General features: G+C 41.0%; 1 protein-coding gene and 1 long non-coding RNA gene across 22 annotated transcripts in view; one reads left to right on the top strand and one right to left on the bottom strand.

The window, feature by feature from the left end:
• Positions 1–24956, top strand: part of LOC111243040 (uncharacterized) — a 277350-nt gene that overhangs the window by 126346 nt on the left and 126048 nt on the right. The window contains exon 2 of one of the 4 annotated variants that reach the window (XR_015319300.1): positions 15425–15701. The exons of 2 other annotated variants lie outside the window; for them this stretch is intronic. Coding sequence is in view for 1 of the 2 variants with exons in the window: in XM_086977702.1 (XP_086833828.1) it covers positions 15425–15470 (46 nt within the window). In the remaining variant the exon portion in view is untranslated. Of the gene's footprint in view, positions 1–15424; positions 16174–24956 lie in introns of those variants that run through there. One more of the 4 variants, XM_086977702.1, reaches the window with a different exon arrangement.
• Positions 1–24956, bottom strand: part of LOC111242841 (uncharacterized) — a 163776-nt gene that overhangs the window by 132156 nt on the left and 6664 nt on the right. The window contains exon 5 of one of the 18 annotated variants that reach the window (XR_002670178.2): positions 4384–5009. The exons of 13 other annotated variants lie outside the window; for them this stretch is intronic. This is a non-coding gene — a long non-coding RNA (uncharacterized LOC111242841). Of the gene's footprint in view, positions 1–4383; positions 5010–17398; positions 21210–21239; positions 24310–24343; positions 24709–24956 lie in introns of those variants that run through there. 4 more of the 18 variants (XR_015319310.1, XR_015319317.1, XR_015319315.1 and 1 more) reach the window with 4 other exon arrangements.

Raw genomic sequence — 24956 nt, 5'->3', positions numbered from 1 at the left:
TAAAAAAGCTGAAAAGTTTTGGTAAAAAGACCGGTGAAACAAAATACATGAGTCTCCTCGCGCCATCGTTACATAAGAACGCGAACCTTTGACTGGCAATTGTCCGAGTACGTCCTCCTTGCCTAAATTCGTATTGCACATCAGCCTACGGTCAGTACAGCATCGTTGAACGACCATAAAAGAAACAGTACCAGGATAGACTCTCTATCTCGTGTCCCACATTTGCCAGGCACACCGAGACGAGCTATGGCAAGTTAAAGGAATCCTCAAAAAAACGGGTGTTCTATGTTCTAGCTGTCCGGACGCGAAGTAAGTAAATCTGCAAACGCCCTCGGAATACAAAGGAATACGTAGGGAAAAAATAAAATCTACAGAAATTTCTGGAGAAAATTGAGCTGGGAATCCTCTCCTAATGTTATGAAAAGCCATATCCCCGAGGGATTGGCAGCAGCGTGTTAGCTAGTTTTCTTTTCGCCTTTTCCACTGACGTAATCCCGTTAGAAAATAGAAAATACACCTTCTGGACAGAGATGACGTCCGTATATTAGCGATATCCCACAGTTAAACACGAACTCTATAAGAAATAGTATAAAGTACACAAAGTGTACAATCTAACTCTACACTTTGACCACCTTCTGCTTCAGCCTTACAGAGGGTCATATAGTTTCCGTATATCGTAACATAATCATACTTGCACGGGGGAGTAACCTGCGAGTGCAGGCATGCTTCAATTTAGGTTAAACGCAATATTTGCAACAATTAAGTGGTAGACTTCCATAGTCTCATATTTATAGTTTGCGTCAGCTCTTGGAGAATCCTTGACAGTATGGCCTTTTCAAAACCTTGTATGCCTTTTATATCCTTCGTTTTCATTCTGTATTAGAGCTCATGATTCCTGTTTGAAACATGCTTCTCTATCCTACCAGTGGAGAGTACCTATTTTCAATATACCCAGTGTAATCTTCACAAGGTCGTTTGTGGTTATTTGCGGTGCGATTTGCTATTATTTGCGCATTAATCAAGGGATTCATTGCAAGGTTGTTTTCAGCGACTCCGTGCACGGTGACTTCCTTGAGCAGAGGCGCATGCCTTATGTACTTCAAATGCCCCTGTACTCCACGATAATTGCAACTGAGCTGTTTGTCTGACGGCAAATGCTAATTTATCCGCATTCTGTTTGCTCTATTGCCCTGAGCGCACTTTCACGCACTACTCCGGAGCTATTTAGAATTTTTCATTTGCCCGCCTATAAGCCTCACGGATATCAGTTGAATATGGCGAAGTTGAGAGACCTTTCTAATTAACGCTCCGCTAATTAATTCCTTCCTTTTTTCATGATTGCGATTTTCGTTCGGTTCATATAACGTTAAATTTGAGCGCACCTCGTTGCAGATGGTAAGCGTTTATACCGTACGTTTTTCACAGGATAAGTTGATATTGTCGTACGTTTTAGGAGACAGCGTCAAAACGAAACAGATGACTTGTACGTAGACCTTGCCTAATCAGATAATGACTTTGTTGAAACTAGCAATTACAAAGCAGCGAAAAGCACCAGTTTTAATGGAAGCGTCACGACGAAGAACTTGATTAACATTAAGAGCAATGTAATGTTTTGACCCCAAGGGCAAAAACGCAGAGCACAATGTAAAATAGAAAGGCAAACATGCCCTACATGTATCTAAATATCCAAACACCATGTCTACCACTAAACCATGTATCGATCGTGTATTTGGCTCGATGAATTTATGATACCACTCTAATGGCGGTGACTCTGCAACATACTGCCCTCTCCTCATTTATCAGCTGATTCAATAGAGCTCGAATAGAATGTGCATTTCGGGGAGCGTGCCATGGATATACATGTAAAGCTGATATGTTGACCAATATTTTATGTCGTATGTAACAATGATAGCGCCAGCCTCAATAGACGACTTCAACTAGTTTCTCACAGTCCTCAGTGCTCCTCGATGAGTACTGAAGTTACCTAAACGACTACAGGCGAAACGTTTCTTCGATCGAATGATCTTCTTTCTCTGACTTTTGTCGCTCACATATGCTGATCGCAATAACGTAGAAGGCTCCATTAGTCAACTAAGTCTACTTAGTGAAGGTCATCAATGATGACGCTATTGCATAGCCGCTTTCAATAAATAATATGTGTATTTGTTTAATATGCCTGATTAAATATAGGCCTTCAATTAGGAAACTTTCGTTTGTCTTTTTTACATACCTCGGTTCCGTTAGATATGAAAATCCTCGAAAAAAGGCAACATTTCGAGCCGACTGAACGTAATCTGTCTGGGATACGACACCAATTATGTAATTCACGAGTGCTTCGCTTGCAAAAGTTTCTATTACATGAAATCGTTGCTTTGTGCAAAAGCTATCCTTTCTAGCAAATATATTCGTTCCTCATTATTCCGACACGATGTAGGCTCACTGATTTACTCAGACTCATAACGACTTCACCGTGAACCGCTCTCTCGTCACCTATGGCTACTTGAACACAACTTGCTTTTAGCAGGCGAAACGGCCCCTGGATTTCTTTGCGAGTTGTCCACCTGAACGCCCGAAGACACTGATACAGATCGTAATGCACGTTATATATGTGTGCGTATGGTATGTGCATGAGTAAGCCTCTGCTGACGAGATGTGCCAGCAATTGAATGAAATCTGCTCAGTGTGATATCAAACGTTCTCCATCTTGCTCAAATTTTTATCGTTACATAGCCTCTTTCTCATAGCTTTTTTGGCTATCTTCTTGACGCGTGTTGACCTTGTCGCACATACCCGCTATGGATTTTGCCTTCGGTCGCAGTGGGAAAATGTTCGGGGAATAGCTCGTTTGCGGATCCTATATTCGTATCGTGATTTTGGCTTATCAAGCAATCACGTACAACGGATTGGGGGGCGGTAGAATCGATCGTGACTTGACCTCAGTCTCATACGATGGAAGAAGGCCTTTGCAGTTCGAGCTCCCTTCATTTGTCCGAAACGAATGTGTAGATTTAATGTAAAATGTACGCACAATTCGAAACTGAGACAAATAGAAAACGGACTAAACGTCTATCTGTCACATAAATTCGACAGTCCGTCGCACCGGAGGCAAAAGGGAGCTTTCCGTGTGACGTCTGGCGTACGGACGATGACATACGACGACATCTGTCCACAGCAGCGCAGGCGAGCAGCGATGTCGTTTATCGAAATGACATTTCCGTCGCTTCCAATATCTGTGCAACAACATATGTTTTACGGCTATTGAAAGCGCCAGGTAATAGACCTCAGCTTCAAGATCGATGTATCGATAGGAATAGCACCGCGGCGCAAAGAAAGTAATGTTATCAAAAATGAGTCATATGCAAAACTAACTTCCGGAATATACACCTAGCTTAAACGAAAGATAGAACCGACGGGGAATGCTAGCATTACGTCCTAAATATAATTATTGCCTTAATGTAGCCATTTGTTTCCTAGTCTTCGATGACTTTAATGTGGACACTTGACATACAAATGCCCCCAGAAGCAAGCTACTTGTCGTTGATATGATCGTGAGGACGATCACGGTGAGACTAGCCTGTACACAGGATTTGGTATATATTGAAGCGTAATATTGATGTAGAGCATATTGCATCTGAGTCGAGATTTCTCTAGCCTAGGAGCCTAAAACAGGCGCCTGACTATTACAAAAACAATTTCCTATCATAATAATTCAAGTAGGAATAATAGCTAAGGTAAGCTGAACGTCTACGTAATTCGATTACGTGCGATCCGCTTCCGCGACGCTGACACAAACCCGTATGGTTTTGTCTTCTAATATCCAGAAACATTTACTCTATTATTATATATGCCCATCAGTAACGTAGTGGAGGCTTGCTGCGTCGCAGAATGTTACTTGCCGTTGGCAACAAAAGGTATGAGGTAACAGAATCATATCTTCATAATGCCCTTTGTAGCGTTCGTTGTGAAATGATGCACATACGATAGAAGCTAACGTTGTAACACGCTTTAGCGTTAGTCTATTAGGCTGCTAATGCGAGCGAAACCCGGTTACAATCCAGCCACACGCTTCATTTCGTCTCACTGATATTGAGCTCCGTCTGATCTTGAACGATTGCTTCAGAACGATAACAACAAGTCCGATACTATGAAGCAAGTTCGCGTCGAGAAGTGACTTATTGTGTGACCATAGTCGCTAATTTTAAAGATTTGATAACTTTCAGCTAAAGGTTGTTGCTATGGGACCGTCCTATGTTTGACATAAAATTGCGGGTCGGCCTTTTATGCTTAGGTTAAGCCATAAGGTAGTGAAGATCTGAACCTGCCTAGTACAACCACTAGTTTTCCAACTAAGGTTGTTACTATTATTATCATTTGGATTCCTAAATTCAACCTACGATTTTTATTAATTAGTATTAGTAATGTCCATCTATTTCTAAAAAATATGCGGTAGAGAGGTCCTAAAAAATATTGGGACTGTTCTATCATCAGAAACAATTTATTATCTCAACTGTTCACAAACCAGTTCTAGCAATATCTCTACCTCGTATTATTAAACAAAAACAACCTGGCTTTTAACCAGCTTATGCGGTTCCTCTAGAGAACATTCAACACACCCTTAGTGATACCTGTATGCAACGTTTGTTGACTGCCGATTTAGATCTCACACGACCTCCGGAATGGCGCGCTTCTCAGATTAGCCCGGGCTGGAACCCAAATTATCGTGACGCTGCCCAGAGAGATTTTACAGGTGAACGCGGACTTCTACTACGACGAAATTGCTGCTTAGTTGGACAGGCCACAGGGCTGACGCAAGACGGAAGATCTAGGTCCGTCCTTGTTTTCACTAATGATCACCGATCTGCTGACTGGTGACTAAGAAGGGATGCACTATGGTTAATCTTTTAACTGTACGTTAAATACCTCTTTTCATTTACCAGGAATAATACCATGCCCAACTAGCCCCGGTGGGCATCCAGAGACATTGAGAAACGTAAGTTCACGACAACCATCTGAAAAACGAAAATAATGACATTCTGCTGCGAGAGTCCGCTAACATCGACGGACTTACTGTGGCTCAGCTACAGGGTAATCAAATCCGTGAGTTCCTTTATTTACCTAAGAATAAAGTTGACGATTCGGAAAGCAGATTACCCAAAGGACGCGAAAAGCACGACTGGCCGTCGTGCTTGAAAACGCTTGCGCTCTCTGTTTTGTATGGTTTCCTGTTGGTACAAAATTACTTCACGGTGAATCGACTACGCCAGTCCAATAAGACTACGCGGGCCAATTGTGAGCGCGTCTTAGGCCTCCCTGTCACAACTAAAAACTCGTTTTATTGCTTCCTAAACCACCACAGTTTATTCAGAAACTGAAGCAATTAAAGTAAACAGATGACCTATGACTGCTCGGAAATACAGCAAAAAACAAACACATTTAAACATGCAATTTCGTGGGTCAATCGGCTGATTTTTTCATATACTTTGCTACGATTCGGAGAAAGACTTACTTCTACTAACAGCCTGCAGGATTCTGCAATCGGGAACTGGCGAGTTTTTTTTTTAATTTAATAGCGCATCCGAAGTAAATTATCCGAACCATTTATGGAGCGCCATGGACTCTATACAGGGGTATCGCGCTTTGCTTCTAAGGCCGTATCTCAATGAAATCAATATCTTAACAATTTTCTGATCGTGTTACCAATGCTTATTAGCATTGAGAGCGCACGATTATACAAAGAATGACAGCAGCATAGACGGTCAATTCTGGACGAAAAAGGAAATTTTAAATCGAGAAGCTGTTTCTCATGACAGGTCTGTTGATTTGTTGTCGAAGAATTATCTTTATTTCAATATGACGAATGGTGTATACGCACATCCCCGTTACGACAATCAGCCCGCCAAAGTTTGTCCTAATCTAGGGTCGTGCCCTGTATAAGGTCCGGAAGACTGAAGTCATGCTATGTACGATAGGATTGGCCCGCGTCGAAGTAATCTCAGGATCTGTCTCGTTCTCGTTAACATCACCTTTGATATTCGTTTCGTCTTACTTGGGTAAATGCAGCCGTTATTTAAACAACATTGTCAGATCCACAAAAACATAACAAGCAGTCCCATCGAAAAATCTCATATATGAACGTACGATTTGTTGTGACACATTTACGTAGGGAATGCCTTTTCCTTTGCGGAAAACAAATTTTCGTTAACAAACAATATTTTATTATAGAAACAAATGCCAGTGAGTCATTTAAAAGCATTGCTAAAATCTAGATAATGATGCAGGCATCAATACGCGATGATTCCCTCCGAAACCCCGATGTCGCCTTCATCAGAGTGATAACATTTTTATTCTGTTCGAAGTGGCATCAACATACGCACGCTAGAGTCCCTAACATATAGAAACTTTAGGCTGTTGACTTCTGAAAGCAGGGTATATAAACAGTGGACATTGGCATCGGCTCAATGGAACGGATCCGTTAGGTTACATGCGCCTGGTAGCAGTTTAGGGGTGTTCTTGCCTTGGGATATTTCAACAGGCTGATTCGATGAGGAATGCGTACGGTACGCGCTGCTATCGAAGCTCTCCTTTTTTGTTTCTTTGCTGTTATTTTGGATTCGTTCCACGCTTAGAACGCCAGTTTCTATTTGACGGAGCACCAAATCTTGCTGTGATCGATAATGAAATACGACGGACCTCGCAACGGGCTGTGCAAAGTAATAGAGGCAATTGCTCGAAAACGAATACTAGGTTAAGGTAGATTCCTGTTGCAGAAGCAACCTTTGTTTACGCAGCTCAAGCTTTGGGTCGAAGCTTAACAAAAATGCTTTGTGGTTGGCTCAACGTCTAAGAGATGCTTTCCGATGACTGTTCAACTGCTTGAGCATGGTGCATTCCCCTTCACATGAGCCGTAGTGTCACCCGTTCAGCTGTGGCGTTCCACATTTGGAAGGTTTCGGTCCTAAAATTGTTTATGCTTGAAATAATGATTTAATTGATAACATCGTCGATGAAGGCGCTGGGGCATGTTATTTTATTCATTCGATCACATCAGTAGTGTGCTAGACGTCATAGGCGGGACTTAAGGCAGTGATCCTCGTTTGTGTACATATATATATATATATATATATAGAAAAGTGGCATGTTCATTTAAAACAGGGCAAAAAATAAGTATAGCTCTTCGCCTACGATCTCGTCCACATCGCCGCTATTCCTTTCATCTAACCTGAAGTATCATCATAACTAAGATCAGCTGTGGCAACAAGAAGCGTATACTTGGCGTACTAAATCATTACTGACGAGTGATCGAGCCCCTAACACGTTGTTGAGGGACGACACGGAGTATCTAAATTAAACCCGGAACTTTTCGAGCATGTAATAAACCATCTTCGCAATCTGTATGAGTTTATCTATGCAAACCTAATCGGTTTGCTTGACCCTTTCTGGCTGTAGGAGTTTGGGTCAGTCGAGCGACATATTGTCAGCATTGCGTCGGGGGGTTTTAAGCTATCTTTTAGGTAAAAGCCACATATCGAAATGGTTTCCAACGAATTCGTCCTATGCTTATCTAGGACGTCTCGAATAACAATCTATCTCTTGTTTATAGCCGAAGTCTAGTAAGTCTATCCCTAGCGAAAAGGTTTAATTTTCTATTTCGTTAGAGAAAAATAGTTTATCTGCACTATTAATTCTTTCTGAAAAACGGCCGTGAAGGTTTCCAGATTTAGCAAGCGACTTTTTTTTTCCGATACGGTCACTGTTTTGTACATCTGAGATAATGTGAATGTTGAAGGAACCGCATATTGAACGTGAAATTGGACTAAGCTTATAGAAAATAGCAAGCCTTATTAATACACAGATAGCTCAAGCCAGATGATCACTGCTCTAACTGGTAAAAAGAAGTTACCGCAACGGCACCTTATTTTTGTCCAGAATAGGTCCGAAACCTTGACGAAAGAGAAAGCGAAAAGGCGTTTAGCGTATCAAAGCCCAATGGCTCCGCCAAATCCATTTTGAAGATTACAATACGAGGCCTTGATAGCATTACAGTTATTGTGCCTTCTGCGAAGGCTACGCTCTTCATGCCTTGTCTGAGCGCCGATACATCAGAGAGATGGCTCGTGCACAATTGATTTTGAATTACCCATAATATGACCTCATTGAATTTGTTGAGCACTGCAGAGTAAAGACGAGCTGTTTGCATACGTACAACAAACGTAAGGGAATTTCTAAGCCGGGGGTTGCACGTACACTCCTTTCCGAAAGTTACGTACAGCTTAATCTTGCAAATAGAAGCAGACGGTATGATAAAAACGCTTTTATTATTTATCATTGGATTGTTTAAGTGCTCTGTTGATAAATACATCCATTTATGCTCGCCATAATCGGGAGTAATATCATTTTATAATTTTAAAAGCAACGAGTAAAATGTACTTTAGTTCCACTTGCAACCGGTCGTGAACAATTATATAAACTATCCCCTTTCATACATTTTACTAAGAAATGGTGCTATATATATACATACCATTTTTGTAGCACAGCCGGTTAGCTACATCAGCACGTTCGCAATATAGTTGTTATTAATTTGGCTAATGTCTGCCCATCGCATCTCTAACCATACGCATCTATATACTGTATGGATAGCAGTAGTCCTGCCTACGGAAAAACCTCCGCTGCATTTTCTAAAAACCTAGGCCTCTTTGCCTAATTGAAAACTCCATAGCTGAAGTGAACCTCAGCCAGGCCACTACAACTGATTCACATAATTCTATAACGGACAGAAGGCACTCGACGTCCGAGAACCCTCATGATTCACCAGCGCGGTAAAGCACTCCCTTGAGATGACAATTCTTAATGACCCAAATGCTTATACATATTCTTCCGTACCTATCTTGGTAACTTCAGCAACCTTCACTGTATGCTTCCGCGTACTAAACTTTTCCCAAACACTGAGATGAAAATTCACTACAAATAGAAATCTTATTTCTTGAGGAAATTCTGTCCCACCTTCCGTACTACGTAGGCTCCTATATAAACTGCATAAAACTATCGTTTTTTAAAAACAACTTTCTGCCTATCACTTACATTAAGATTCGCTTCTTGTCACCTATATCAGCGGCTCATCTGACCGTTGTCAATGTCCTTCTAAGCGAAACTGTGAAATACCATTATCTATGCGTCGAAGTTCTCACCAGCAGCAGCAGCAGCGATACGTAGTCTCGTATAATACTTTTAAGCATTGTATTTTCTAACATAGGGACATAACATAAAAGTAAATAAAAACATTTTTTTAAGAGCGTCCAGAAAACTAAGATACTACTAAAATACTATCGTTTTGGAATAAAAAACGCTTAGGCATAGGATGCGTCTTTAGTTGTACGTCCACTCCTGCCATTAGAAACTGCTTGAAGCATCGTTCCGTGCTGGCTCCCAAAGATAGTTTATGGTTTGTTACATATTTCAGCGTTGTCGTAAATGCTTAAGTTAATGCTATATAAAAATGTTACTGTTTCACCATCACGGCCATTAGGCGGGCGTAGGATGACCTCAAAGGACAGGGTGTGACAGGCCTTCGCCTCAATTTTTCAGAGGGAATTTGCTAAATAGTGAATCAGTCAAACGAAGGATTTTTATAATGACCATATTTGTAACGCTGGTAACCACGTAAAACTTGGCCTGCCATTGGCCGCTGTTACCAATACGCTAGTTACATGTGTTTAGTTAGAGATACATTACAGTACTAATAACAGTTAGGGTAAGAATAATTATGGAGTTAATTTATAGCGTTCAAGAGCGCGTATGCACCGAGGTGGGGTATGGCAGCTTCTCTAATAAAGTAGCATTTCTGAGCAAACGAGTAGCCAATAAAATGTCAAATTAGGCCTATCCACATCTTCGCAGAAACAGCACTAACGAACTTAGTATCAAATCAATATTATACGATGCTTCCAGACCAATATCGTTAACTCCTCCCTTTACCACTCGTTTGGAATAGGCGAGTATAACGACCCGAAGTAGAAGTGGCTACCACCCCTAGTTCTGTTCTGTATGCAACTTCATTTACATATAAACACGTAACAATCTGTGTTTAGAAAGAAGTGTAAGGCCTGTGTGAAATTCAGCCAGCTTACTCTATACAAGGTCATGATAAGTGTGTTCATCGTACACATTTTGATTACAAGTGGTTAACTTGAGCTAACATTTAAGTTATGTCACGTTCGTTATGAACGCTCATAGAATTTCAAGAACCTAAGTAGGCTAACCGCTACTCGTTATGGGCTTTCGTATAAACAGGAGTGTGGAACTAGAGAAACATACTGTGCAAGATAACCCTAATACGTAACAGTACGCACGTATACATACGAAGCGATTAGAGGAGGTACGCTACTTTGTGGATAAAGACAATCAATAATAGCTGTTTGTTTGTTACTGAAAAAACAATAAGTGATTATAATTATCGTAAACCAGATCGGGCTTAAATGCAACGTACGATTTTTTTTATTCATAGCCTAGCTCTTAGCTTCGACTTTAACACTTCATTTTAAATGAAATCGGTAACTTTTTTCGAAATTGGTATTTCGTTTCTAAAGTGAGGGGTTCGTATGTGCTCATCGTTATCGTACCGCTTAGGGATCTAGCACCTGCTTCGAAGTCACGTAAGATGAAGAGGTCACGTTTTGTTCCAAATAGCTCCTTTCGACAGCTAGGTGGATGAATAGACGCGCTTCCTGAGCCCTGCATGAAACCGACCTCATGCCAATCCGTAAAATTGGATGTCATATAAGAACGGTAGTTACATGCACACCTGCACAACAATCCTACAAACTCAAACGCTCCAGAGTAGGTGCAGTGCTTGTTATTTTTATGGCTCGTGTATGTAACATGACGCTGTCCACTGTTCAAGCTAGCCCCCAGAAGATTCGAGTTCCATTGGTTGCTTCCAGCAGAAACGGCAGCATCAGCAGCGATCGATGATATTTGTTGTTGGAAGCTGCTTGTCAAACTCCATCGCGCATGTTGCATCGCGCCACAACACCGCTATACACCGCAAAAGTTTTTCAACGTTGGCCTTCAACGGATTGGCAGTTCTGTCTATGGTAAGAGCAGATGCCACTGTCCAGATTCGATATTTATTCATATATGGGTGCGATCAAGCGTTTTATTTACGATTAGAATCGTCTGCTTCAGGCACGTTTCTGTGGTATAAACATACCAGTTCGGAAGCACGCACATTATGCGGGAACGTCACTCACATAGTTACGTAACAAACCCTTTCTATGGAGAATGAAGCTGTCGTCAAACAGTTCCCGCAAGGTCCGATTTGATTCGTTTCTATGAGCAAATAATACCTCATTTGCCCTGGCAGACTACATCATATTGTTCGAGCTCCTTACCAGGACACTAAGGTCGTCGTTCTTACGATGTTTGTACATTTGGACTACTCGTATTTTCAAAGTTTTCAGTTCAATTAAAATGATATTAACTACATTACTATGAGAAGGTCTACCGTTTAAATACACTATATATCAGTAACGGGCGAATCCACACCAGGAATGACATCGACGTTACTACGGGAAGCCGCAGTGGAGCTATTGTGGCCTACGCTAGGCAATGAAACCAGAAGAGTTAACTATTCGTTGGCTTTCGTCTGCACGTATAGATGCTAAGTGATGGCCAGGTTCCTGCATGCCTAAATAGTGAGTTCAGAACAAGGAGATCGGTTACTATACGATAACAAAATGACATTAGCTGGAAATTGTTTGTCGTTCCTTCCGATTGTCGCATCGATTCGTTAAGAGTGAAGTAAGCCATTGACGAAAACGTATCAGCTAACGGTAACCGGAAGCAAAGCGATATTGGATCTGCTTAGGCCCATTTCAAGGGTGCGGATTCACAATTTTTGACTGATAAAGTAGGCCAGAAGTTTAAAAGACCCAAGGCCTAAAAATGAAAAAAATTACATTTTTTATAGAATAAAAGTATTGAAATGTTGTTCGAGTTTAACGCTGAACAGATTTGGCCTTTGCTCGTTACCTGTATCTATCTCGGATGAATCGGTTTACTGCTTTATATACAGTTTTTTGCTAGTGTATTTGAAATGTATCTATAGCCGTCCGTTAGATACTATTTTATTGGAAGACAACTATTATATACAAAATGTGATCCTATAGTCTAGATAAAATCTGCCAAAGCTAAAGCATTTCAGCTTGTATCGAAAATTAATTATACTACGTACAGCGCGTATGGACGAGTTCAAGCAGTCACACAGAATTCGAAATTGGCTGCGTTCCCCCTCAGAGGTTGTAACCGATGGCCGACGACTGCATCAGCTCAAAGCCAATATCGCCATAATTTTTCAAAGTAATGCATTATATCTGCAAAAATCGATATAATGCGGTACGGTTTGCTATAGTACATTATAGATGGATACTATATGTCATCGATATTCTATTGTGTCGAAGAAGTCGAAAATAAAACCTTGTACCAGCTGTATGGGCTTCAATCGTGCCAAAGCCGCTTTGAGATATTCCATGCTGGGTCTAATGCTAGAGCAGTGTTTGGACTTCGTTATTGACCGTCTTGCTTTCGTTTTTCTCTTGGGCTCCCTCGGTAGCCTTTAAGCATGATTCCTTTTAAGAAATTTTCGAGTTTCGAAAAGTGGAAAGATCAGAAACGGCTAGGTGAGGTAAACGCGATAGTTGAGCTAATACAGGCATGGATTTTTTTTTTTTCTAGAAAATGCAAGACAAAAAGTATTATCGTAGTGAACTTCCAACTTGTTATTCCGGAGCTCAGATCCATTTTAGCAGACAGCATCGTGTGACCTTATCAAAACTTTGTGACGATGCCCTCTAGTTTGCAAGCCGTTGAGGGTTAGCTAGCAAAAATGAATAAAACCTACATCTATGCACGTAATGCAATTCAGTATCAGTAGAACCACTCGGGTAAGCGTTCATAACAAACAGTTTCCCATTGGTCGTAAAAAGGTGGTAAGAAAAAGATGCTTCGTTGTTTTGCAATTTTTTGAGTTGGCCTACCCCACACAGCGATCGCGCTTCGGTCCCAACATCAACCCATAAACCCGCGTACCGTTATATGCGGCCCTTTTTTCGAATATAAAGGTTCTTCTTCTCGCCAAAAGATCGTTCAAAACGAATTGTATGTAATACGCTGACTTGGCATTACTTCAGCGTAAATAATTATGCCCCTTCCTGCCCCTTCCTAGTTTTCGTCTATTTTCGCCCAGTCTGTTGCGAAACTGTTAGTGTTAGTTGGGAACTCGACGCTGGTTTTTATCACAATTCTTATCTTCTGCAACGCCTTTGAGCCTTTTTATCATTAATCGATTTTACAGCAAAACATGATCATTATCATTGAGTGCACTAGAAAACAAAATCACTATATCTATCCTTCGATACTTAAACTAGATAGAAAAAAATCACTGCGCCTTCGATTGAATTCCTGTACTATTTCTCCACCACTTGTTCGAAATATTCACAGACATCCTAATTAAGCATCGCCGTGGCAACTTACTCGTGAAAGTTATGTTCGGGCAATTGGAGTGCAGAACTAACGATCAACAAACTTAACGGCGGACAATATGCTCTAACAAGCGGTGTCGTGAGATAGGAATTGCTACTGGGCTTTTCGGCCACATCCTACATAGCCAATGTCAGCCTGAAGTCATTCGATGCCGACAGAGATAGGGTCGCATGGTGGACACTACGTTCTGTTGGATTTTACCAGCCGGCCGTAGCAGGAGTGAGCGTGTTAGGGCCAACGTCTGCAACTAATTTGCCGTCTGCAGATCAGGCCTCCGATGAGGGTAGGGAGTATGAGAAACCGGCAGGAGTCTAAATGGCACTTGTGTTATGTCACTCGGAGGATAAGGTTTCGATACGGACAGAGTCCAAATAATGCGGTACCTATAAATTTAAGAATCAGATTAATTTTTCAGTAGAATAATAAGCTTTCGCTCGCAATAAAAGTTTAAATATTAGCTACAATATATAGATTTTTTTTTGTTAAGTTTTTTTTCTACAAACCACAAGTTGATGTGTGTGTGTGTGGGTGTGTGTGTGTGTGTATAGGAATGCGAAAAATAAAAGCAGCTTTTATAGATTGCTGCGAATGACTATCACTGTTTAGCCCATATAATAATCACTCATTTGTTTGACCTAAAAAAATCAACAGGCATTCTTTAATCTACAAAAAGGGAGGAAGATTGTTTCTTTTTACCTCAAGAAAAATCGCCGAGACAAAAATTCGTATAGGTAAAAATATTGTTGGTTGAAATAGTGGCTCATCCTTGATTTATTGAGCGTACTAGGTCGTCAGGGTACCATGACCGACCAGTTGACCAATTAGCGCTGGATAACAGTTCAGACTCTACTGAAGCGAATCAGGACAAATTTTCTGCCAAAGGAAAAAGGAGACTCTCCTTTTTCTTATGAGAAAGGCAGATGTTTTGAATCGTCAACATATCATGTCATTGTAGTGTCTAAGGATGCGCCATGTTGTCAGCTGTAGTTGATTTTCGTATTATTGCCATTGGGAAGCATGGCACATATTCCATGTATATTTTTGGACTGGATACCCCGCACGTTTCTGCTGCGCCTAACTCAGGACGACGCGCACCATCATGCCACGTCATAAACTTGTTTTTATAGCGGCGTATAGCATTTGTACCCAGAGTATTTGGCTACAGGACGTTTTTCGAAACTTGCACCCCTTTTCCGAAAACAAGATGGAAAAGAAGAAGTGTATGTCATTAAAGCGGAAAGGAATGCGGAAAATTTAAATTTACAATTTATTACTCTTGCTCCGACTTCGTATCTCAAATTTTGTCTCATTTCGTCCAAAGCCAAGGTATATATCTGCACCAAATAGGCGTAGTTGGCACCACGGGGCTAAATCAGAGTTGATGATCCAACGAACACTTACCCGCGGAAACGGTGTGCAGACGTCCGCCATGAGGTGCGCTCTGAATTCAATTAGGCTAGTCCTTCTCGACCTCATAACGAAAGGTCAGGGACAAATGTCGGATGAAAAACAGTTTTAAAGAGCATAGATAATTCGTTTTACGGAGTGATTCTGTATAATCTCAATTTTTTTGGCCCGGAGTATCCACATTGTTGTGGCCAGAGACAATCCACTTGCTGAAGTCTCGTCCCATCTTCATAGCGAATAGACTATGGTAGCAGGCCAAAGGAAGGTCTTACGTTTGAAAAGACCTATGTGTTATTATACGGAAACCTTCATTCTGCTATTCTGGACATTCATTTTTTTAATATATTTTATTTATATCGTTTTGAATAGTGTAAGATTTGATGGAGTTCTCTAAAGGTACGCTGTTTAGGTCGTCAGCAATATTTATGACAGATTATTTACCACTAACAAACTAACACGTATTCTATTGTATTGGTTACAGTTACTTTACAAACAAGACAGTAACGACGCTGTTATGGAACAAGTAATCACCTAATGCAACTCGAACTTACTGCTATCTTCCAGGCTGGGAATGAATCAAGGACAAAACTTCCTAAGCTGCAATAGAGCGATCTACAGTTGCCCCAACCGACAATAGAAAAAGCGACGAGACCTATGACCTTGCACTACAGATGTTTCCCTGCCAAATTTAGTGCTAAACGCTTGGATCGTTGGTAGCAGTGAGCTATTTTCGATCATGTACTCGCAATGAACATTCTGTAAATATCCTTCCTTATATTCCTTATATTATCAGTAACAGTCCATCGTTATTCCAAAAAGCGAGTTTATCATAAAAATCATCACACACACATATGCGCATAATTACATGGACATAAACATATGAGTCCGTCGTTAACAAACGTCTGGCGAACTCCGTCTGAGAACATCGCCCTGTATAAACATAGACATTTATCTGTAACATAGAGACGAAGCGCCAGTTTCCAACAAGCATTCTCTTCACTGCTGCGACAGAATAAGTGTGTGCTATTGTATCCCAGCTTATCGTTGGTTAAGTTCAAAAACATTCAGTTGGTCTTTGTTTCTAAGCCTGATTTAACCAAACACGCAGTATTCTAGTTTAGAAAAATTCATTCATGTCTGTTGGATAGATCACCAAACTTTTGCACAACGGCATTATTGTATAAACATATCTTGTAAATAAATCCGGAAAGACGCAAACGATCTGCCTGAGAAATATTTGCTTTATAAAACAAACCGGATATATATTGAAAAAATTAAGCAGGACACACGAGTACGCTTTTTTGATCGTTCGCCGCCGGTGGTATCCAACCGACGTCATCGCCTTGAGCACGAACAAAGGGCGAGTGGAACGAGTCGGCCCATTAGAAAATGGACGGCCCCATTTGTTAGAATTATCTAGTAGAGAATCTATGAATTTGTCAGTTTATCCGAATGAGATCCTGTATGACCTACTTAGCATCGGTGACTGCTTCTGCTCCGCCCCAGAAGTGCGATGCGCGTTCGATCTAGACCTCAATGTGAAAACCAAGTTCAGAAAAACTTGAATACGCTACATAGCGAGAACAACGAGGACATGCGCAGCCTAGCAAAAAAGGACGAGTCATCAAAATCGGTAGCTTTCGAAGCGCGCGAATCATTTGAGTAGGCGGTCTGCATGAGCTAGATAGCGTTTTGTGCTACTGCACAGCCAGGCCATGGCTATACCGCTGGAAACATCGACGATGTAGAAGATGTTCCCATCATCTAGAAACTCTGCCAGTTGGTAAAAACAGCATTAGCTCTGATCAAATTGTGATCGAACGTGTGTTTGCCGGATGAAAGTGTGGCAAGCAAAGGAAACATGAACATTAGTCTTCACTTTCGTAATGAAATTACAATTAAAACTAGATAGTATAATCTTTTGCCTATGTGATAGTACAAGCATGAAAGCTATTCTGTCAAGATGGACAAATCAATGAAACGAACGATCTTCTCGTGCCGTTGTCGACCCACATCGAAGGCTATAGTCATAATATAATTACGGTATAGATACTTGACGGCTAGAACATAGTCAAGCGCTATGAATTTGATTGAATTCCACCCTGTAACCGCTCACGTACGCCGCAGAGTTTCATTGGTTCATGGCCTAGAGGCATCCAACGATTGAGCTGGTTAAAATGACGATCGTTTACCTCGTGCATTAAGCGGCCTTAAACAAAGAACTACCCTTTATAGTTAAGGTACACTGTGTTAAGGTTGGTAAAATGTGCCAATCGAATACGTTTATCGGGTTGCCTCCAGTTAGGCATACTGTATTGTCGAGGGCTCAGGTTTGCACCGGGAAGCTTGCGTTAGTCACGCTCTATGATAGCTCTTGCCGATGTCCAGCAGATTAAAGATGTAGCGGACAAAATGCATACACGCAGGTAACACATTGGGTTTCTAGTAATGGACGAGTAACATTGGTGATTGTCAAGGCCTACTTTATAGTTATTATATATGCCTATAATTAACTGAATGTGATTCGATTAGACAGAACAAACTGGTAGTCACCAAACGATATTATAGAATTTTTGCTGTATATATATATATATATATATATATATATCGCATTTCCGTTTGATTACTTATAGCAAACCTGTTGCATCAATCTCTTTACTTGGGCGTAATGTTTGGTTTCATAGGCGTTAAAGCGCCGTAGGTCGTCGGGACTATTGTCATAAGCAATATCACAGAAGTTATTCAAATATAGATGGTCGGGACCAATTTTTAGTACATTGTAAGACAAAAGCATTGCTCTATCTACGATGGGGCCATTTATGTTGAAATGTCAACATATTTTAATGTTGCAATTCAACTTGTGATTGATTTGGATTAAGTTATAAGTCTACATTTCCGGCCACAGTCTTTGGTTTTCTTGCTGACAAAAGCAAATTTAAATTAGTAAATATAGTATCTTCTCAAGGCAATCTTTATTTCAGGCTTGGCTAGGGCTCAATTTTATCCTATTCGCCATATGCATTGTTATTATAGTATCTCAAAGTTCGCTGATTGAGTTGATTTCAATAACGCTTACCCAACAACCTTCCCCAATAAGATCTTGTACTGTTGCTTCTGCGGTAGACCCCATTACTAAGCCCCTTTATCACCTAGGTTAATACCCTATGTATGTTCAGCTGGTACGTAATTACGATACCATAATCCGACCCGTTTATGGTATTACCTAGTCGTCAACGTTTTTCGTTATATACTGTCTTATGAATTGACAATGGCAGTTATACAACACGTTTCCTAGAGGGATTTTAAATAATACAGCCGGTACCAATGTATGACAATACCCTTTCATTAGTCGTAGCGTTAATGGCAACGACTGGACATGCGGCCAACTGCTCCGTTGCATTCGACAGGGCCGATTCAAATTAGGTCCATGTCAAGAATCCTCGTAACGCTGAAGGAAGAACAGGCGCGCCGGAGGTAGTCACAGTTTCAGAAGAAATGGCCGCCCCAAGATAAGTAGGAGTGGTCGTCTTGAATAGATCCCAGATTTGACCTTGTTTGACGATCGTTTCAATCAGGGCCGATCCAAAGCATTTGGCAAACATTACTTAAGTCGCTCACCTTCGGACTACAGGGTGTAGGCTATTCCCAAGTGACTAACTATTGTCCTTTTACTATTCGAAGATCGTTCGAGACACCAGGCAGATTTAGCCTAGTGTGTATGATTGAAGTGATTAATTTGTTTCATCCATTCATAACGTTGATGTTGTACTTTATTTTGTGGTCCGTATTCTCTGAAGTAATTCTTTCCTTCAGAATGATAATTTTCAGATTGGCCGTAAATTTGCTATGCCCAATAATAGAATAGTAACACAATAATATCTGTTTCGTGCAAGAATAAAATGTTTTTACCAGGTAAAAATAAGCAACCACAACTGCGTTGTACCTAACATAAGAAACCGGCAAACCGCAACGTTTTAGCTTAACTACAGCTATCGCAGAAATCAGCTTAGATCTGAACCTTTTCCTAACGAACGGATCATCCGGCAACAATAACGAGACTGCTCAATAGATTTCTATTATCTACAATTCCTCTGCGGGCCATATAACGCTGGTAGCGTCCGCCAAACTGTCATATAAAATCGATTACTATCGAAGAAAAGAAAGGTGTATTTACGCAAAGGTGAAGTCTGCACACGCGCGCGTACTCTATTCGAGTTTGTCTATGGAGACTTGCTCATTAAAGGCTTGGTTAGATGAAAAATAGCTTGATGAAGTAAGTTAATCTTAGGGACGGATAGTGGTCTAGATTCGAACCCGGGCATAGACAGACACATGGGCGATTCGTTTCGTGGCTGGAAGCTAGGACACAGTTAAACTGTATCGGGGTCAAACTAGCAGCGAGCCTTAAGTGTAGACATCTCCTCTTGCTGCTTGAAAGTACAGGACAGTAAAGGAAACGTTTTCATCAGAATGCCATAAACTCTTCGCAATGTAACTTAATATAATTCGAACAAAAAGAAAGTTTGCCAGATGTCATGTCTTGACACTATGAGTTGTAAATTTTGGTTCGAGATGGAGATATTTTTGGTCAAAAAAAAACTTTATGTTGCGGAGATCTGTATCTTTTATCCGCCCTAGTCCTAAACAAGTTGCGTCAGATTACTCGTGCGACTTCGAAATATGCATGGAAAATATCTGGCGAGGTAGCTTCGCTTCGAGTAAGTAGCCTCATGAGCAGTCGAGAATTAATGTCGTAGCGAATGTCGTAAGTGGCTAGCGACCCACATTCAGATCGCTGGAGATAAAGCCGCCCAGATGTTGCCTTTTAGCTGTCAGATTGTTACGGACGTCAATCTGATAGGTAGTATTTTTTTACAGTGTTACAATGGGTTCGGCTGATGCCTTTCGCAATGTAGGGTCGAACACGCAACGTATCAGTTCTCGAAATTGGGGCGAGAACGTTGCCACACAGGGGTGTTCAAAGGCGGAAATTCCTTGGCGGTTTGTCCTTCGAAAGAGGACTGATTTCTCAGATGCAACTAGCAGAGGCAGGACACGTTGCGCGAAAGGGCGGCTAAATTGGCAACAAGTACGGACACATTTTTACCAGGCCAGTACTGACGTTATTAGAGAAATTATCAACTATCGATACGACAAAACCACCAGAGTTATCTGAATTGGTTGAAATTCTAGATATTGCGGCTGTAGCACCAGCAGAAAGAATTAATGCTGGTAAGGTGTCCTAATTAATTTAATTTACTAATTACATGAGAATAGAAAGTGACGAGTGACAAGTAAGGTAACAATCAGTGAAGACAAGAATTGTGTGCAGAACTACTGAAAGACATAAATGAGAAAGAGACATTTTGAAATGATAAAATGATATGAAAATGAAATGGTACTTCTGCATCATGAATCGGACTTCGTTACAAATACTAATAGCCTCTTTTCTATGTTGTGCCCTGCTTAATGATAATAGCTTTATAATATGTGCTTTCAAATGTCATTGATTCAATCAGACGCATCGTTTCTCTGACTTCTTGATTTACTGAATGTGGGGTTCTAGAAACTGCACACTGAACTTTTGCCGAATGTCATATCTCGGTACTTAGTTATATTTTTATGCTCGTGTCTCGGAAATATGACAATTTTTATTGTATTTAAACCTATACGACCCAATAAAAATGGCCGATAAACTTGGCCACATCTTTTGCGTTATGATACTGTGATAACGCCTGTTTTTAACTGCCTTTGGAACGACTTGCACACTGGGCATCAGATGTTTTCCTGGCAACAACTATAGCTTTTTGTCAACAGGATTCGTTTTAACAGGCTCTTGTCTCCTTGGCTGTATCCTGTACTCGTCTTTCGTAGCAGAAAACTATGGCTGGCTGATTGGGAAGGGCGGGATGGGATGATATGCAAAGGGGAATTTATTGTGCATGTTTTTTTTCACAGAATGCCGACCAAAATATAATGAAACTGGAGTGTATGATTTACGTTTGACAGTGTAGTATAGAACATCTCACAGGCACACAGGGAACTGGCTTAGGAATTGCGTCTCAGAGACGTCTTTTCTTGCTGGCCTTTCAAACGTGTCCTTAAATAGTTTTCACTAAATGAGGACCAAAGCAATTTCTACCATCTTCAACTAAAAATTCTCTTTGGAAACCTTTCCTATCTATGTGCTTTTCGATTATTAGAAATGTCGATAGTGAACACGATCCGAACCACGATTGAATGAACACGCTGGATCTGCAATAGAACTAAACACAGTAATAATGATGAAATATCTGTTTACGCAATAACTTCCCTCAGCGTAAAGAGTGAAGAACATTATATGCTTGCAAATTAACATGGCTCGTAAGTTAAGCGGCCTCGAATAGAAATTATTATTATGAAGATGGTGCGTTTCTTACACACGCTGGTTAAGTACAGCGGCCTTTGAGTTGGTGAGAACGGCCATTGTTATACAACACTCACAGAGAACGACGGAATGCGGGGGTTAGCGGGAGAGAAAAGTCGCTCACATTTCAAATTTAATACCAACAATACTATTGAAAAAACTGAATTTGCCTTTCTTTTGCCATCCATTGCTTATTTAGCCAGCAGTAACCAATAGTAAAAAAAAGTAGCGAAGCATCTAAGGCAAATCGACTCATGTTGACAGAAAAGCGGCCTGAAGACTTAGGCCTTCGGTTGTTACTGCTGATTCACGGAAAATTGTTACTGCTCAAGCACAATACTTAAACCTTCCGCATGCCGTAGAATTGTATAAAGCCTATCAAAGCGGAACTGGGACTTCTCGTAGATTCAACCGCACTGTAGATCAGTTAATCTGTCCATATGCCATATCGTTCTAAATGACCCTTCAGTAGGATTAGACAAAAAAGTAGATTAGAATCGGGATAGAGCCACGGTAAAGACAGCACAACCGGAGAGCCTTCTGGGTACCAGAAGTTTCCCAGAGGCCCATGCACCCACAGTTTTGGAAAAACGACACACATGGGTACCCATCTAGTAGATAGACAAACCTAACGAGCCTAGTTGTTACCGGCACCCTAAGTGACTTAAATAAAAATTATACTTTGAGAAGCGCATGCGGAACCTGCTAGAGGTGGGTCCGGTCTTCAGCAATGGACGGTTAGTGCGCTGTATATGGGAACCGGAACACCGCTACTGGCCTAAAGACATTACTCTTTCAACACTGAAAAGCGACTGACGGAACCAGCTCATTGCATTAATTGTGTCTGATGGGTCTCTAAGAAAAATCTGGACCGTTAGGGTTGAATGTAAGAAATGAGGAAGGGACACATGGTGGCGGGAAAGCGGGGCGTTTTTAGGCGAGAGTTTGTAGGTTTTTGGGTTTCGGTTTCTGGGTCTTCTCACTCTTCCACCTCTCGTCCCTCTCATAAGACGAGGCAATGGAGATGAGTGCAACCGTACTACTCGTTCGGCACTGAGACGTTGCCATGAAGCGCTCACACCTAAATGCGCATGCTAAAAAGACGCTCTCGAGGCATTCCGGCTGAGTGCATTTAGTTGTTCTTCGGGATGAAGAAAGGCTGAACGAACAGCATAATGGTAGGCACCAACTTTGCTGATCTACTTCGTACAATAGTAGCGCATAGGGCATTACAAATGAGACAATCGCACCGATGCGCAAAACACATTATGTATATAATACGTTTATAATATTGTTAATTTAATATATATACGTCAGTTTGTTAGATACTATTCGATTGTTCCGAGTCAACAATATGGCAAAAACGCCGAAGTTTCACTGATAGAAGACTCCATTTAGTGTAGCTATCCTTTACGTTTTGAGTTTTACGTTTGATATCGCGGTTAGGGGTTTTATCAGACGGTTGGAAGTTCGGCTGCTCTACTGGATATTATTCAGGGCTTCATGAAACATACTTTCCGTAAGCTCGTACACATCCTGAATGTCTGGAACGACTGGCCAATCTTCGACATATAAAGGGAACGAAATTTTCAGGGGAATTTGTTGTCTAGCAATCGCTAAGATGTGACAGCTGCAAGAGACCTCAACCTTGCAGAAACTCCCGTTTAAACCTTGTACTATAGCAAAATCCGTGAATATCACTACACCCGAATACCTAAGTGAGCTGGTTCCTATAACGACATGTTTTTTTATGTATCTTTCAACCCAATGCATTAATCCAGTTCGCTTCGTAATGTTATAATATCTGCCAAACCTCGATGTTCATCACCCTGTTGAGTGTCACCCTTCTAGCGGTCCAGCAAAAAACGTCACTTGAAGAACCCCTAGAAGTCAGTGATTTCTATTATCAAATTAATAGCAACAACTTGAACTTCTGGCCATAATCACAAGTAATAGAAAAATAGAGGTAAAGTAAAAATAGATAAAGAAGAATAGGTCCGCAAGCTAATACTTAAAAAATAATATTAACTTATGCTTTTACTGCAAAAGTTACAATATAATGCGAGACGCAACAGCGATTTGTCAGTATTTCATTTTCAAGCTGCCCCGAAGCCACTCTAGTTACTTGAGGGAACGTTGCTTCGTATCGGTCAAGTCAACACGCAAAGATAGGTCCTTCTAACTCAGCATGAGACATATTTCGTTAGCGGCGATGACCAGACTTGCAGGCCATTCAAGTGAATACTGGTGTTAAACTAGCGGGAATTCAGAATCGGAACGTATCGTTTCATCTGCCGCTGGCCATTTTTACAACAGTCAACTCCGAGAACCACTCAAATGTAAGATGGATTCTATAAGAGGATCGATTTCACGGAGATATTTACATTTTTTTCGTACAACCCTTTCCAGCTATTCTTTCAATGAGAACCGAGTCTTATATCCGATAGCGACGTTCGCCGGGACTTTATCTGAGCGGTCGTGTTAGCGCAAAACGACCTATGTTTACCACTCGCAGGGTCAAATCTAGGTCACTAAGCGTGTTTAAGACCATAGCAGGCAGATACGTTAGCCACTATACTATCAGGGGAACAAGTTTTTGGAATCAGCTGGGCTTAGTTCGAAGCTTTCTCTGGTAGAGCTAAATAATGGCATAGTAATTATACGAGCATCTACTAACGCGATTCATTTTCTATTTGTGCTAATAACGCTTGGTGTTTTATAGTTTTTTTTTTTTTTTTTTCTATATGAATAATATTACTCGATGCCCATTATTCTTCGTTGTAAGTATGCCAATATACCTGAAAAGATGCGCTCGAACGACCTGGACAACGTCCACTCATTTACTTACCTTTGGGTATATTTCCTATGAAGTCGAAGAACGTATAACGCTCGAAGATAACTGTCCCAAGCTAACAACCAGCTAAGCTCCCTTTTTGGGCCGGCGGCCTATATACTACCCACTCCAGGGTATATAATATCAAATGACAAGTCTAATTACTTAATGCTGATTAGTCAAATTTAGGTTTAATTACCTCTTTAGTTACATCATTATGTCTATTTATTGACCCCTTATAGTTAGTACGTATTACACTATCAACGTCCATTTGTTATCAAATACGATACATTATCATGCCTCTTTTTTGACACCGAGCAGGACCTAAGCTAAAATGTCACTGAGGTTGGGGTCTCACTGCAGGGAGGTCGTTGGTCAAATAAATTCGATCTGAATAAATTCATCAACATGCAGATGCTATAGCTTCTCTGTCACCGAGGGAGTTATTTTCTCGATAGCCACGAGAGCAGTTTAATGTTTAACTAACAATAAAATGAAAGGGGAATCCCTGTGCCTTATTCGCTCCCTGAAAAATAAGGAAGCGAAATCCCTAAATATTTTGCCACCGTTAGGCATCCCATCACACGGCTGGCTCTAGCCAGCACGAGGCGTGTCTAAGCCGAGATTTGAGGCCAAACCACGACGTGTCCCTACATTTTTATGGAAAGGATAGCATGGTAGGTAATGTGTCTGCCTATTAACTCTATGGCCACCTAGAGATCTAGGTTCGAACCCGGGCGAAGGCCCACGCTGTTTTGTGCTCGGAGCCAGCCC

Source organism: Varroa destructor, unplaced genomic scaffold (genome assembly GCF_002443255.2).
Source record: "Varroa destructor unplaced genomic scaffold, Vdes_3.0 BEIS01000001.1, whole genome shotgun sequence".
Taxonomy (NCBI): Eukaryota; Metazoa; Arthropoda; class Arachnida; order Mesostigmata; family Varroidae; genus Varroa; species Varroa destructor.
This window is presented reverse-complemented; position numbering and strand designations above follow the sequence as displayed.